Source organism: Callospermophilus lateralis, chromosome 3 (genome assembly GCF_048772815.1).
Source record: "Callospermophilus lateralis isolate mCalLat2 chromosome 3, mCalLat2.hap1, whole genome shotgun sequence".
Lineage (NCBI taxonomy): Eukaryota > Metazoa > Chordata > Mammalia > Rodentia > Sciuridae > Callospermophilus > Callospermophilus lateralis.
In genome coordinates this window covers 133,559,334-133,573,794 of record NC_135307.1, presented here as the reverse complement: position 1 = coordinate 133,573,794, position 14,461 = coordinate 133,559,334, and the positions used below count along the sequence as shown (strand labels likewise).

Sequence of the window (14,461 nt, the reverse complement as noted above, 5' to 3'; positions counted from 1 at the left end):
TCACTTAGGGGGGCTTGGCTGAGCAGCTACAAGCCCAGGAGGTCACCTCTTCTTAGTCCCTCTTCCCACTGAGAGTCCTCCCTTGACTAGAAGTCACTTCAATGACTAGGCATTTCTTTCTTTCCCTGCTCATGGGCTGTTCCCAGCCCCCTCATCCCTTGTAACATCACTCACCCTCATGAGGGGATGAACACTCTTCCTCTCCTGTCCATTAAGTTGTTTGTGGACATCTGCCCCTAACGACTGCAACCTAACATCTAAACCCCTGAACACTAACACTCCACCTCCACCACATCCTTCTCTGAGGCACCATTTCTGCCAGTCCTTCATCTGCCAACATCAACCAATGTCACTCTTCTCCCTCTCTCACACTCTTCTCCCTCCCTCACCCTTCACAGCCATCACCTGCCCCCCTCCACTTCCTGCTCCCAATGCCATCACCCTGGTTCTCCTTTCCAGTGTGCACAGAGCCCTGGAGAGCATCAGCTGAAAGATTGTAAAAATTAATTACCATCTGCCTCAACCATTCACTCATTCAACAGTTATTTATTGAGCAGCTAGGACAAAAAAGACAAACTTTGCCCTACCCCCCAAACTTAATCCCAGAAAAAAATAACTTAAAACCAAACATGTCAGAGCGCCCTGGAAAAGGTAAGGCTGAATAGTGACAGGTAGTGCTTAACTGGGGGTGCTGTTTTACACTGGGTTATCTGTAAGGCCCCTCCTCCCCAAAGAGGCTGGCATGACTGTGGTGGGCTAATGTCAACCAACAGGGCCAGATGGAATATAACTTCCAAGAAGGTATGCCCTCAGTTTTGGTTAATAAAGATCCAGGGACTTTGTTTCTTTGTACTTGGAAATACTTGCTGCTTCCAGGGATGGGGCTAAGTGGTAGAGTAACAGTGTTGATCAGTCTTTCTGCTGACAATCTTTTCTTAAAATTTGAACTGTATGTCATTTCCCCTTACAAAGGGAAAAACTGAAATCAGAAAGAATTAATCATTTCCATGCAACTACCTCCCTTGAGGGGCCCATTTTCTCATCTGCCACTTCTGTGGGAAAACTGCCCAAACAGAGCCTTTAGCCTGAACCTTAAGGACTGCTATTCAAGTATCTGTGAGCACCAGCCATGTGCTGGTGTTCAAGTGTGGGTAGACCAAAGACCTACAGCCACTACAGTGAGATGGCTTCCCTCAGGAGGTGGAAAACGGTATTTGCTAAGAACCAATATGCTCCTCTGGGTCTCTCCCATATTTCCACAGCTTTCTACCTTGGTTATTGCTAAATCTGGACTAGGCCCACTCCTCTCTTTATTTTCATGTACCACTCACTGCTGCATCTTATCTGAAAGCCATGAACATATTGCCATACTGAGGAAATCCCCACTAAACACTGGGCAAAGGATTAAGATTTAGCCAGCAAAAAAAAAAAAAAAAAAAAAAGATTTAGCCAGCAAACTGGTTTTAGCCACATTGCCGAGCCTACTCCCTGCCCCCACCAGTTAAGCCAGGGCTAGAGAGAACTTCCCTGGGCTGGCTCTGTGGGGTGGAGGTGGTATACAGGGAGGATTGGCTCTGCAAGTGGCAAAGGCCTGAATAAACAGGAACTTTCCAGAACTCAAGACATCTTGGGTGTGGCACTCACAGGGCCATGGCCAGACCCAGAAGATGGGCTGTTCTGGGCATGGCCCAGCCAGCATGTGGCCAGCCAAGGATGAAATGGCCCAGCCAAGGGTAAGAAATGGGATACAGTCATTTAAATACTCCACATTATCACAATCACTGATTTCTCCACAGCTCCAGTTGTACTCTCAGATAATCATAGGCAGCTAAGAAGGCAAGGCCTCATTTCCCTCTATCTTCAGAGCCTAGAACTAAGTTCAACAGGCAACTAGAAACTGCATGATGGAAGAATTTCAGATTTTAATTAGTGTCAGTGAGCATTAAAAGTCTAGTATTATAAACCAACCATCAAGGGCCAAGGCATCTTAAAGTAAATCCAAACCTAGATTTTTTTTTTTTTGATAATGTGGATTGAACCCAAGAATGCTCTATTATTGAGCTACATGCCCAGTCCTTTAAAAAAAAAAAAGATTTTTTTTTTTTTTTACATTTGTTTTATTTTAAGAACTAAGTTGCTCAGGCTGGCCTCAAGCTTGTGATTTTCCTGCCTCAGCCTCCAGTGTAGCTAAGGTTATAATAGTAGGTATGCACTACCGTACCCAACTTAGCCCCTACTTTTATAACTGACATTTCTTAGCAGCAAAATTTATTTCTTTCTTTAAAAAAAAAAAAAAAGCCAAGGAAGATTTTCTCTTTAACTACTAAAAGAGGGGGGAAAAAAAAAAGATGTTTATGGCTTTGCTGATAGCAGGAAAAAAAGCTAGTTGGATTTAAAGGCAACTTCAAGTAGTTAATGAACAGTAGTATTGTGACTGGTCCAGATGGATTGATTTTTTTTTCCAAGCAAAAAATCAGTTTTATGCATTTTAAGAGGTGGTATGAGGGAGGTTGCCCGGATGCTTACTTTTATAATCCACATGGCAAGTCAATGATTTTTGGGAACCACTGTTTCTGGTAGGCAAAACATTTGAAACCAAGACTATCCCAGGAAATTCGGTTCACGTGACTGTCTTGCAGTAATGCATTCAGCCACCTAACAATGAACTCAAGAATGGTGACTTTTTTCTAACTTTGTGACCCTCAACACAACACTTAACACTCTGGGCTTACACAGTTAAACTGAGGGAGACAGAGACCCTTTCAGCTCTTAGTTTATGATGGGGTCACTGGCTACCTTAGAAAACCAAGCCTGTTTTTATCAGTTTGTGAGAAGGTACTTAATCCCTTTGAGACTGAGCTTCCATATATATAAAGATGATAAAATTGGGAGAAGCCACTTTCAGCAGTGAGGGGGGAAAAAGGACTTCCATAGTCAGGCAGGCAGATGGTGTCAAACCTTAGCCCCCTGTAACTTTAAAGCATGTTACTGGACCTGAGTCTACTTTCTTCATCTGTGAAATGGGGATAAGAAAGTCTGTCATAAGAACTGTTTAAGAATCTTGTTTATTCTACCTTATGGTAGGTACAGAGTAAGTATCAGTTACTTTTGTTTTTTTGTACCAGGGATTGAACTTAGGGGCACTCTGCCACTGAGCCACATCGCTAGCCCTATTTTTTATATTCTTTTTTAGAGACAGGGTCTCACTGAGTTGCTTAGTGCCTTGCTGTTGCTGAGGCTGGCTTTGAACTTGTGATCCTCCTGCCTAAGCCTCCAGAGCTGCTAGGATTACAGGCATATGCCATGATGCCCAGCATCAGTTGCCTTATTTTATTCCTATTTCACAGTTGGCAAACATGAAAGGGATATCAATGTGTTGAAATGTCTAAAAAAAAAAAAAAAAATTCAAACCCCTTAGGGGAATATAGTGTGAGGGGTTTGACATCAGATTGATTCTCCCATTCTTCCCCTTTTCCCACAAGAGGCCTACCTTCTGGTCAACTGCCTATCACTGAGGTTACCACAGTGGTGCTGAAGGAGTGAGGACAGGAGGCTGCCAGGAACAATGGGCACAAACCATGGGAAGTACTGTTCAAAAAAAGAAAAATGATATGGCCCTGACACAGAGTCCTGCTAGGCACCATCTCAGGCCTGCTCTGCAACAGCTTCAGGAGGCCTGAGGAACCAGTTTGGGTTGCCAGGCTGGGAGACTTCCATCAAAGTGCAGTTAGCTCCCTAATCTCAAGGCAGCTCTCATCATTCCTGAGACCTGGCCGGCAGGACAGTGTGGTGGGCCAATGTGGAGTAAGAGGTCCTACTATGAGCAGCGGTTTTAGATTCAAATTATTCACAGGAAGAAAGACTCTTTGCATGTAAACATTTACAGGTCTCCAAAGCCCTGGGAGACTGTCACCTGAGGGAACTAGAAATGTCCAAAGTCAAGCACAGGGAGGGAGAAGATGCAGCACTGCTCCAGTCTTCACCAGTGTGTTCCTGGTCTGGACCCTGCAAGGGGCCCCAGGTCGCATGTTCTAGAGGCTGGCACTGGTGGCATTGGGTCTCCTACTGATGGGGGGACTAATTATCACAACACAGCTACTGCTCTTAGGAAGGGAATGTGTTTTAAACTTGGGAAGAGTCATAATCCTGGGACATTCCACACATTGGTAGCTTTAACCTCTAACAGTCACAGAACCTCTTCTCTGGGAGGAGGATCTCTCTGTGGTGTGAGGTACCTCCTCTACCAGCAGAAGTATGGTGAAATGAGCCAGGCTTATGATTTAGATTGTGTCCTGCATATAAACACCTATGAGAACAGAACTGAAGCCACAGGGGATGTATTTAACAGGAGGTGATGACCAGACAGCTTGGTTATACAAAAGGATTCTGGGTGTAACCCTAGGAGAGCCTGCAGTTCTTATATACCCTACCCTTACTTGCCACTTGCCATATCCCAAGGTCTGAAGGGCTGGTCCTCTTCCCTAGGTGGCTTGCCACAAGTAATGCCAGAGGACCTCAGAAGCCTGTGGTACTGAAGAAGAAAATTTTAGTCAGAGAAAGTACTCAGTCCTAGTGATGGGGTTCTGGGTCACAGGTGGGCTTGATCCACACAGTCCTCAGTCCCTGGGAGCAGCTGTGTGCAGGAGGTAAGTGTGCAAGTGGCCTGGCCACACTGACTGCCCACTCACATCACCAGTGCCATGTATACAGTGGCATGAGTGTATGTGCGAGAACTAAGCACACCACACAGTGGTATCTGAATCCCTTCCCCATTCCAGGCCAGATGGTCTTCCCAGACAGAAAGGTTCAAGGTCCTGAGGCTTGACTCTTCTAAGGCTCAAAATGGATTGTTTCCAGACTTGACTGTCTTTGTCTGTCTTAAGGTCTCCATCCCTCCACCCTCAGACAAACTGGGACAGATTGGGGACTTTGATGTTGATATCGCCAATGTTGATGTTCCGTGGGATCTCAGGCAGATTCATGTTCTTCACAGCAGACACGGCCCGCGCGGGTGCTGCTGAAAGGCCACCCTGAGGAAAAATGAGAGGTGAATGTGAGACCATTCTCAGTGACATCTGCTTAATGCTTTCAAAACAAAACAAAATACAGATGAAGGAGACCTAGAAAAATTCCAAACCCAGCAAACAACAGAATTTTAAAATTTTCAACCTTATTCCTCAAAGGCAGACAATAAAACAATCGTTAAGGTAGCTGGGGCTTGGTATGGGGGACCCAAAGCCTGCGCTCATATCAGACTGCAAGCTCCTCCAAGATAGGGCTGTGTCTTATGCAGTTCCAGAGCCTCAGAATCTAACAGCATTTGGTCCATGGTGGGTGTTAATAGATATTGGCTGAGATAACTTGAAGTGGTATATCCAAGCTGTAAAGAGCATTGAGGATAGTGCTTTTCTGGTTACAAAACGAAATCCTTTCCTCGAGAGTCAATCTTATAGATAAAGGCAAAGCCACAGGTTCATTCAAAAATGGAATGTCACAGCTTTAGGGCAATTGCTTGCCAACTAAGAATGTGATATGGAAAAGGGCTGGCTTTGGAAATGTCATGTGGCAATAAGTTGGGACACATGGACGTGCAGGAGGTGGAGTGTAGCAGACACAGAAGACTGGTAACAAACAAAAATAGCAGAGACATCTGTGACAGGCCTACAGGCTCACTCCCTGTGTGGGGAGGGGAAGAGCTAACGTAGGCTCTCTAAATTATTTCCCCTATTAACTACTTTCAGGATACTGACTCCAATTCCACCCTCACCCAGCAAATCTCTGTTTCTTCTGGTTTCCAAACCCCTTGCCTCTGACTCACTATTTCTGGAAGTTTCCCAGACTGCCTTTCTCAAAGAATTAAAGCTGCCACAAGAACTGTGGTCTGGAAAAGCTTCCTCAGCAGGACTGCCAATCCTCACGTAGAGAATTCCTTGTTTCGCAAGATCAGGTTCCATCATACAAAGCAAAGAAACTCTTTTAAGACACTCAGATAATTTAAGAGGTAATTTGTTCTGCTATTTCTGTATAGGTGACTGCTTGTCTTTGGTAAGACTGAGGAAGGGGATAGAAAGTTCTATCAAGGAGATAGAACTAACTTCACTGAGAACTTCATATCAAGCCCAGCCCCATGAGGATGGATTGGGAATGATATTTTCAAATGTGGCCCCAACTCTGCTGTGGCCCTGTAACAGGCTAGCTGGAAATGAGGATATTGGAAACTCTGAAGATATTGCCTGTGAAAAACATCAACCTGCCTGAGATCCCACGGAACATCAACATTGGCGATATCAACATCAAAGTTCCCAACCTGTCCCAGTTTGTCCCAGCATATCCACGTGTCCCAGTTTATTGCCACATGACATTTCCATGATAAATGGCTGCTGGGAGATTAGAGTCATACAGCACATAAACTAGGAAACCACAATGTACTGAGAATGGGATTCTGGATCTCTCCAGGGAGCATGTGGCTTTAAGAGAAGAAATTACAAACCACAAACAGGCCCTCACCCCCCAAGCCAGAAGCTGTGTACCTTCCTCTGCTATCTGTCTTTTCCATTCACACTTCTATCCTGAAAGTCTAAGACTTCAACTCTCCTGACTTGCTCAATTTTCAGGACCAACCTCCAAGTCAATAAGTTTTGATGGATACAAAGGAGTGAGAAGATGAGGATAAACCATTTCCTAAGGTTCCACAGCAACACAAATTGGCACTTGCACACATTCCTTTCTCTGCCCAGGCAAGCACACAGCTCACCTCTGATTTCTCCAGCCTGTTTTGAGCTTCAATCTGAGCCACAATTTCATTCATGTTTGTTTCCAACACCATCCCACCCATCACCACCTCCTGGAGGATATAGTGCACCTAGAAGGGAAGCAAAAATCAGAAGGTCAGCACATACTCCAGTGATCAGGGCACAGCCCATGAGGTTTCCTTGTCCTGCAGCAGCAGAGTGGTCAAGTGGGGCACCTGGTCCTGATTCACAACTCAATATTCCTAAGCCCTCTCTCCAGGGAGACCACAGGGGTCTCTTCCCAACACGGCATATCACACAGCATAAATAACTTCCAGCAGCAGCAGCAGCAGCAGCAGCAAAGGTGCCTGGCTACATTCAAGACAGTGAGATGGAAGCTGACACTTTGGAGTCAGATACATCTTGTTTAACCTCCAGCTTGCTATTTCTTAGCCAGGTACCTTGGGCAAATTATTCTTTCAGAGCTTCAGCTTCCCTCCAGGGCTATACTGGAGGCTGGATGAAATAACTAGTGAATGAAGCATCTTGGCTGATGCCTGGCACACACTAGATTCTATGGCAGTTTTCACTACTAATATCATCTTCATCAACACCAACTGCAGTCATCAGGTCCAGCTATGGTGGATCAGTCACTATCTGAACAGCTGAAATGGAATATCTCCCAAGTGCCTTAAGAAGGATCCTCCAGCCTGCACTCACTTGGAAGGAAGTGATCAGAGGCAAACTACAGCCCATTCCTGAATTACCATCCTCACCCTGTGTCTTGTAACTGAAATAAGAAGTAGGTTCTACATACTTTTCTAATTATACATTCATTTGTGCTCAGGTTCCACTCAGCTAGTTGTTCTCTAAACAAAGCTTAATCCCAAGGTACTCAACTGCTGTGATGGAACAGAGCTGTCTCAGTCACTGTAGCCCAAGGTGTCAGGAAAGCTACCATGGAAAACCCTGTGTGGGCTAAGTCAGAGGTGCCCACTGGGTAGCAGTTCATATTTCAAATCAAATCATATTAACATAGCCTTTACTTTACTTTCCGTCAAGTTGGAAAGAAAGCAAGCACCACCTTCTATTGTCAGCTAAGTGCCAAATTATTAGAGTAGTCCATAGAGGCAAAGAAGGAAAAAGAAACAATGGCTGGAGAGAGCACCGAGCTTCAGAGACAGTGTGAGAAGCACAGGTGGCTCTGATATCAGAGAAGTAGAAAGAGAATTTCAGGTGAAAGGTCCTGAAGAAGTACTTCAGATGGTCTATGGACAGGTGTGGGAGCTGCTGGATCTGGCTAGGAGGGCAGTTTCAGTAACAGAGAGGGTGAAATCAAGGCTGAGAAGGTAGTTTCCATCTCCAGCCTGGGCACTAATGACATTTTGGGCTCCATAATTATCTGCTGAGCTGTCCTGTGCACTGTAGCATATTCCTGATCTCTGCCCAGTAGATGCCAATAGCACCCTCCGGCTATAACAACCTAATGTCTCCAAACATTGCCAATTGTCTCCCGGGGGCACATTCACCCCAGCTGAGTACCAAAGGTCTAGTCTTGAGTTAAGTACCAAGTTACTTTCTAGGCAATGAGGAGTTGAGAAAAGAGAGATGTTTGCATCTGAACACCTGTGCATTTTTTTTGGTCTTGATTTGTTACTTTTTTGTTCTTTTTAGATATACATAACAGAGTGTATTTTGACATATTATACATACATGGAGTAAAACTTCCCATTCTTGTGGTTGTATATGATGTGGAGTTACACTGGTCATGTGAACATAGGAAAGTCATGGCCAATTCATTCTACTGTCTCTCCTATTCCCATCCACCCTCCCCCCACCACTTGCTTTTCTTAATTCCCTTTGGTCTAATTCAGTGAACTTCTATTCTTCCTTTTCCTTATTCTGTATTAGCATCTGCATTATCAGAGAGAACATTTGGCCTTTGGTTTTTTGGGATTGGGACCAAAAAATTTTTAATTTAAAAAATGAACAAATTCTGACATTAAGAGAGAAGACTGGGTTTCAGTCTTAGTCACTTCTGCTATTTGATTCTGAACAAAGTACCTAAACTTTCAGATCTATAAAATGGGAGAGCGCTTTGGTGGCACAAACCTGTAATCCCAGCATCTCCGGAAGCTGAGACAGGAAGATTGCAAATTCAAGGCCAGCCTTGGTAATTTAGCAAGGCCCTAAGCAACCTAGGGAAAGCCTGTCTCAAAATAAAATACAAAAAGGGCTGGGGATGTAGCACAGTGGTAAAGCACCCCTTGGTTAAATCTCCAGTAACTAAAAACATAAAACAAAAGGGGTTTAGCTCAGTGGTAGAGCACTTGCCTAGCAAGAGTGGGTTGGATTTTTAGCACCGCATACAAATAAATTAAAGAAAGACCCATCAACAACTAAAAAAATTTAAAAAAAATTAAACAAAAGGAATGGGAGAATCTCTGCCTGTGTTGAAAAGACTACATCCAAATGAAAGATTCCCAATGCATATGTGTGGCTAAGCAATGAATTCCTGAGTGGATGAGATTGCTGTAGTTTCCTTGGCCAGTTCCCCTGATGCTACACAGCAAAGCCATCTGACAGGGAGGAAGGAGTTCACTGGAATTGAGGGAGAATGGAGCTGAATGTGACATCCTGAAGACTGAATGCCCACTAGCTTAGTATGGAGCAAACTCAGTTGCTATTTCTACTTGACAATTCTTCCAACTTAGTAAAGCAAGAGTATTCACAGAAAAGCAGCAAGACTTAACTATTTCATCTTTAGCTCCCAGGAGCTGAGAGACTTGTTATCTTAAAACACCTCTTTACTTGGGAGCAGTGGTGGTGCCTATAATCCCAGCTACTCAAGAGGCTGAGGCAGGAGGATCACAAGTTCCAGGCTAGCCTGGGCAACCTAGCAAGGCCCTGTCTTAAAGTTTTAAAAAGGCCCTGGGATGAGATGGGTGCAGTAGTGCACACTTGTAATCCTAGCAACTCAGGAGGTTGAAACAGGAGGATCACAGGCTCAAAGGCAGCCTCAGCAACTTAGCAAGACTGTCTCAAAAATAAGAATAAATAAATAAATAAAAAGGTCTGGTGATGGAGCTCAGCAGTAAAGTGCCTCTGGGTTCAATCTCCAGCACCAGCAATCAAAACCCTCCAAATATAATGAAAACAAAAACAAAAACTTAAATGCTGCTGAAGATCACCTAATCATATAAAAAATGCTCACAATAAATTGCTAAGTACAAAAAGGCAAATTATGCTGGGCACAGTGGTGCACGCCTGTAATCCCAGTGACTTGGGAGGCTCAAGGAGGATCATGAGTTCAAAGCCAGCCTTAGCAAAAGCAAGGTGTTAAGCAACTCAGTGAGACCCTGTCTTTAAATAAAATACAAAATAGGGCTGGGGATGTGGCTCAGTGGTCAAGTGCCCCTAAGTTCAATACCTGGTACCCACCCCCCTCCAAAAAAAGGCAAAGTATAATATTGTGGGTATGTGCATGAAAAATTCATCATCTGTATACTTAAGATGAATGCATAAAATGCACTTGACTTTAATATCTGCACAGTTGTTTTTTATAAATGAGCTTGTGATAGATCAGTTCTTCCTGCTTTTCCCACAGTAAGCAGAAGGAATGACATTAATGAGGGATATTTCCTCTAATCTTGGGAAAGGAGGACACGAAAGCAGGAGCATCCCATGCACGTGCCCACACTGAGCCTCATTAACCATTTTTCTGTCTTTACATGCCCTACACATGAGGTGTTCTGAATGTTATGCAATGTGAATTATGCATTACTTATATAAATGGAAACTTAATTGCCAAAGTCTCACATTTAGGTAATTTACAAAACGTTACACAAGACTGGTTTTGAAACTACTTCCTAGGGAATTACACTGTTTGCACTTCCCCATCAAAAAGTAGCCTTTGGATGTATGAACTGCATGGCGGTTCCACAGAAAATGAAAAATAAAATTACAATATGACTTGGCATAAGAACTGAATGCATACACCCAAAAAAACTGAAAGCAGGAACTCAAAGAGATATTGGACATCTATGTTCACAGCAGCAATATTTGACAGTAAGAATGTATAAACAAAATGTGATGTATCCATGCAATGGAATATTATTCACCCTTTAAAAGCAAAAAAATTCTGGCACATGCTACACATGGGTGAATGTTGATGTAACTATGCTAAGTGAAATAAGCCAAGACACAAAAGACAAACACTGTAGGATAGGGACTTAGAGTGATCGGATTCGCATAACAAAAAGTAGAATGGAGGCCATCAGTATCTGGAGGGAGATAAATGGTTATTGTTTTTTAAGGTGTACAGAGATTTGGCTTTGAAAGATAAAGCTCTCTAGAAATACATGGTGGAGATGGCTGCACAACAACATGAATGTGCTTATGCATATTTAATTATAATTTTAAAAAGAAACAGGCTTCTATCCTAGTACTTCTAATATTTATTATTTTTTACTTAACCAACCCCTTTTTCACAAGTAGAAAATGGTACCTGTTGTCGACCATGTGCTAAGTACTTAGTGTTATAGTGTTATTTATATTAATTTTACGATGTTCATCTAAGGTAGGTAAAGTAATCTTCATTTTATATATAAGGAAGTCAATAAAACTATTCCTATGGCAGGACTGAATGCTGAATCTAGGTCTGCCTTCCTCAAAAGCTCACATTCTGCCTTTTAGATGGCACGTCCTCAGAATCCCAAATTGTCTTCTATTCTATTCATTCCTGACCTCTAGTCCATAGAGAATCATTTTAAATATGCCTCTAATATGTCAAAGACCTTGTATGATTCTCCACAAGGCCTAGAACAATGCCCAATGCAGAACAGGTGTGCTGAATGAATGAAAGCTTTCCATATGTCTGAGTGGCATATTTCTTCAACTTTAGGGGCTTAGATACCTATGACAGTGTGGTGATGAAGGCTTTATGGAGAAAATGTAGTAAAAGATCCAATATATGATGTCACGGGGACTAGTAGTGGGTTAGAAGAAAAAAAATCAGTTAAAGATTTCTAATTCATAGTCAGGCACGTTGGCACAAGCCTGCAATCCCAGCGGCTCGGGAGGCTGAGGTAGGAGGTAGGAGGATAGCCAGCTCCAAGCCAGCCTCAGCAAAAGCGAGGTGCTAAGCAACTCAGTGAGACCCTGTCTCTAAATAAAATATAAAAAATAGGGCTGGGGATGTGGCTCAGTAGTTGAGTTCCCCTGAGTTCAATCCTGGTACCCATCACCCACCAAAAAAGTGATTCAAATGTGTTCTAAATGTAAAAAAGAAATTAAAATGCAAACTTAATTTTTCCAACAAAACTAAAAGATAATACAAATTCCAAACCCCAAACAAGTGGAAAAGGTGTCAGAAGTAGGGAACTCAGGCCAGGCCTCTTTTGCTTCAGAGAAGGAAAGGAAGAAAGAATGCTATAAAGAGAGGATGTGGGAGCTGAAGATGTCAGAAAGGCCTAGAAAAATACTTTCTATAGGTAAAGCACATGTCCTGTGTTACCAAATTCCTTGTTTGTGGAGGGCAGGAACTTCCCTGGAACAGAGTTGGAGCTATATGAGAAACCATATAAATAAGCTTTATTTGCCCCACAGAGCTGGTCTCTATGGCAGCAGAGAAGAAAGTCTTTGTATTGTGAAAATTATTTAGTGTATCTTCATTGGCTGAATAGAAATTAAGGGTAAGTCAACTCACACAAAACCCTAAATCACAGGAATACTACAGCCAGCCTGAAACAGTCTTGGTATTTCCCTCAAGCAAGAATCAGGAATCATGGGGCTGGGGATGTGGCTCAAGTGGTAGCGCGCTCGCCTGGCATGCGTGTGGCCCGGGTTCGATCCTCAGCACCACATACAAACAAAGATGTTGTGTCCGCCGAAAACTAAAAAATAAATATTAAAATTCTCTCTCTCTCTTTAAAAAAAAAAAAAAAAGAATCAGGAATCCTAGAAATAGCTGGTTCCTGAAAAACTAATCTATTTAAAGATGTTATAAAAGAGAAATATGCACAGGATCTATATACGTATACAAAAAGAAAGAAAGAAAAAGAAATAGAAAAAACAAATGGCAGACATTGGAAAAATACTAACATGGAGCAGTTAAAATTTTAATGAAGTATTCTGCAAAATTAAAAAGACAAAACATAATGAATGAAACAGCTGTCTCTGTGAAGCAAGGGCTCAAAGCAGACATGCAAGAGCTTAGGGCACGGGTAGAGAGAAAAGAAGAGAAGATATAGACTAGCAGAGCTCAAGGAAGAAGCTGAAGGAAAAAACACTGCTACAGAATTGAAGGTGAAACTGGAAAGAGCAAAAGGGAGAAAAGACACTGCTAAAAAACACAATAAGGGGGCTGAGACCGTAGCTCAGTGGTAGAGCACTTGTCTTGCATGTGTGAGTACTGGGTTCGATCCTCAGCACCACATAAAAATAAATAAATAAATAAAGATATTGTACCAACTACAACTAAAAAAGATTTAAAAAAAAAAACACAATAAGGATCAAAAAGAGAAGAGCGGAAAAAAGGTTATGAAACCGAAGAATTAAAAGAAATAAGGAGGGGCTGGGGGTGGTGGCTCAATGGTAAGAGGCTTGCCTAACAAGTGTGAAACACTGGGTTCAATTCCCAGTACCATATATAAATAAATAAAAATAAAGTTCTATCAGCAACTAAAAAAAATAAAAATTAAAAAAAGGAATAAGGAGAAATGATATTAGAGAAGACAGCAAAGGAAATGTAGCATATGCATGAAGGAAATGAACACCAAAAGGAAAATACATGTAAAGATTTGTTCATAAAGATCACAAAAAGACAGAGTTCACTATGTTTCTCAACTGCAAGAGGTCTGGAATCTACATACCACAAGGGCACAGGTATGCCAGGGAAAACACCCAAATAGCCAGTGCCAAAACATATCTTTTAGGTAAGGTTTCTAGATTTCTGCAATCAGGCAAAATATCAAATCACTTGAAAGAGAAACAAGATCTTGAAAATTTCCACATTAATATTTAACGTTAGTGGAAAAAGGACCATTGCTCACAAAACTCTCAAGAAGCTGGGCACAGTGGTACATGCCTATAATCACAGTGGCTAGGAGACTGAGGCAGGAGGATCACAAGTTCAAAGCCAACCTCAGAAACTTAGCAAGGCCCCCAGCAACTTAATGAGACCCTGTGTCAAAATAAAATATGAAAAGGGATATGGGGTTTTGGTTCAGTGGTTAAGTGCCTCTGGGTTCAATCTGTTACCAAAAAAAAAAAAAAAAATCTCAAGAAGATGATGTGTGACTCAAGGATTTTATACCAGTTGAGTATCAATAAAAGTAACAGGATGGGAAATACTGTGCTGAGTCTTTCTTTCTTGAGCAATCTACAGAAAGAAATACTTGTGACAATCTACCCAAAGATGACTGAAAAAAATCATGGTACAAAGAAAAGACTGGCAGTGAGCGCTAAAGCTATTTAATGAGAAGACTAAGAATAACATAGGATCAGGGCAACAGAACAATGTCAATGCTCCATGACTTGCCTTGCGAATGTAGAAAACCATAGCTATCAAAAATTAGAAAGAAAAGTGGGGAAAAGGAAGGAGGCAGACTAAGAAAACTGATTTCCTCACTTTCAATGGCTTCCATTGGAGTATTACAACTAAATAATGAAGACTTATTATGACTTATATTGTGACTGTCCCCATTAAAGTCCAAGCCTACCATCATTTA

The 14,461-nt window shown here is 42.3% G+C and overlaps 1 protein-coding gene across 2 annotated transcripts in view; it reads right to left on the bottom strand.

The window, feature by feature from the left end:
* Window positions 1–530: 530 nt before the first annotated feature.
* Window positions 531–14,461, bottom strand: part of Ap3s2 (adaptor related protein complex 3 subunit sigma 2) — a 52,688-nt gene continuing 38,757 nt past the window's right edge. Inside the window, exons 5-6 of one of the 2 annotated variants that reach the window (XM_076851332.2) lie at window positions 6,755–6,862; window positions 531–5,030 (exon numbers count right to left, since the gene is read on the bottom strand). In XM_076851332.2, coding sequence (XP_076707447.1) covers window positions 4,902–5,030; window positions 6,755–6,862 — 237 coding nt within the window. In that variant the 3' untranslated portion in view covers window positions 531–4,901. The remainder of the gene's footprint in view (window positions 5,031–6,754; window positions 6,863–14,461) is intronic. The other variant, XM_076851331.2, reaches the window with a different exon arrangement.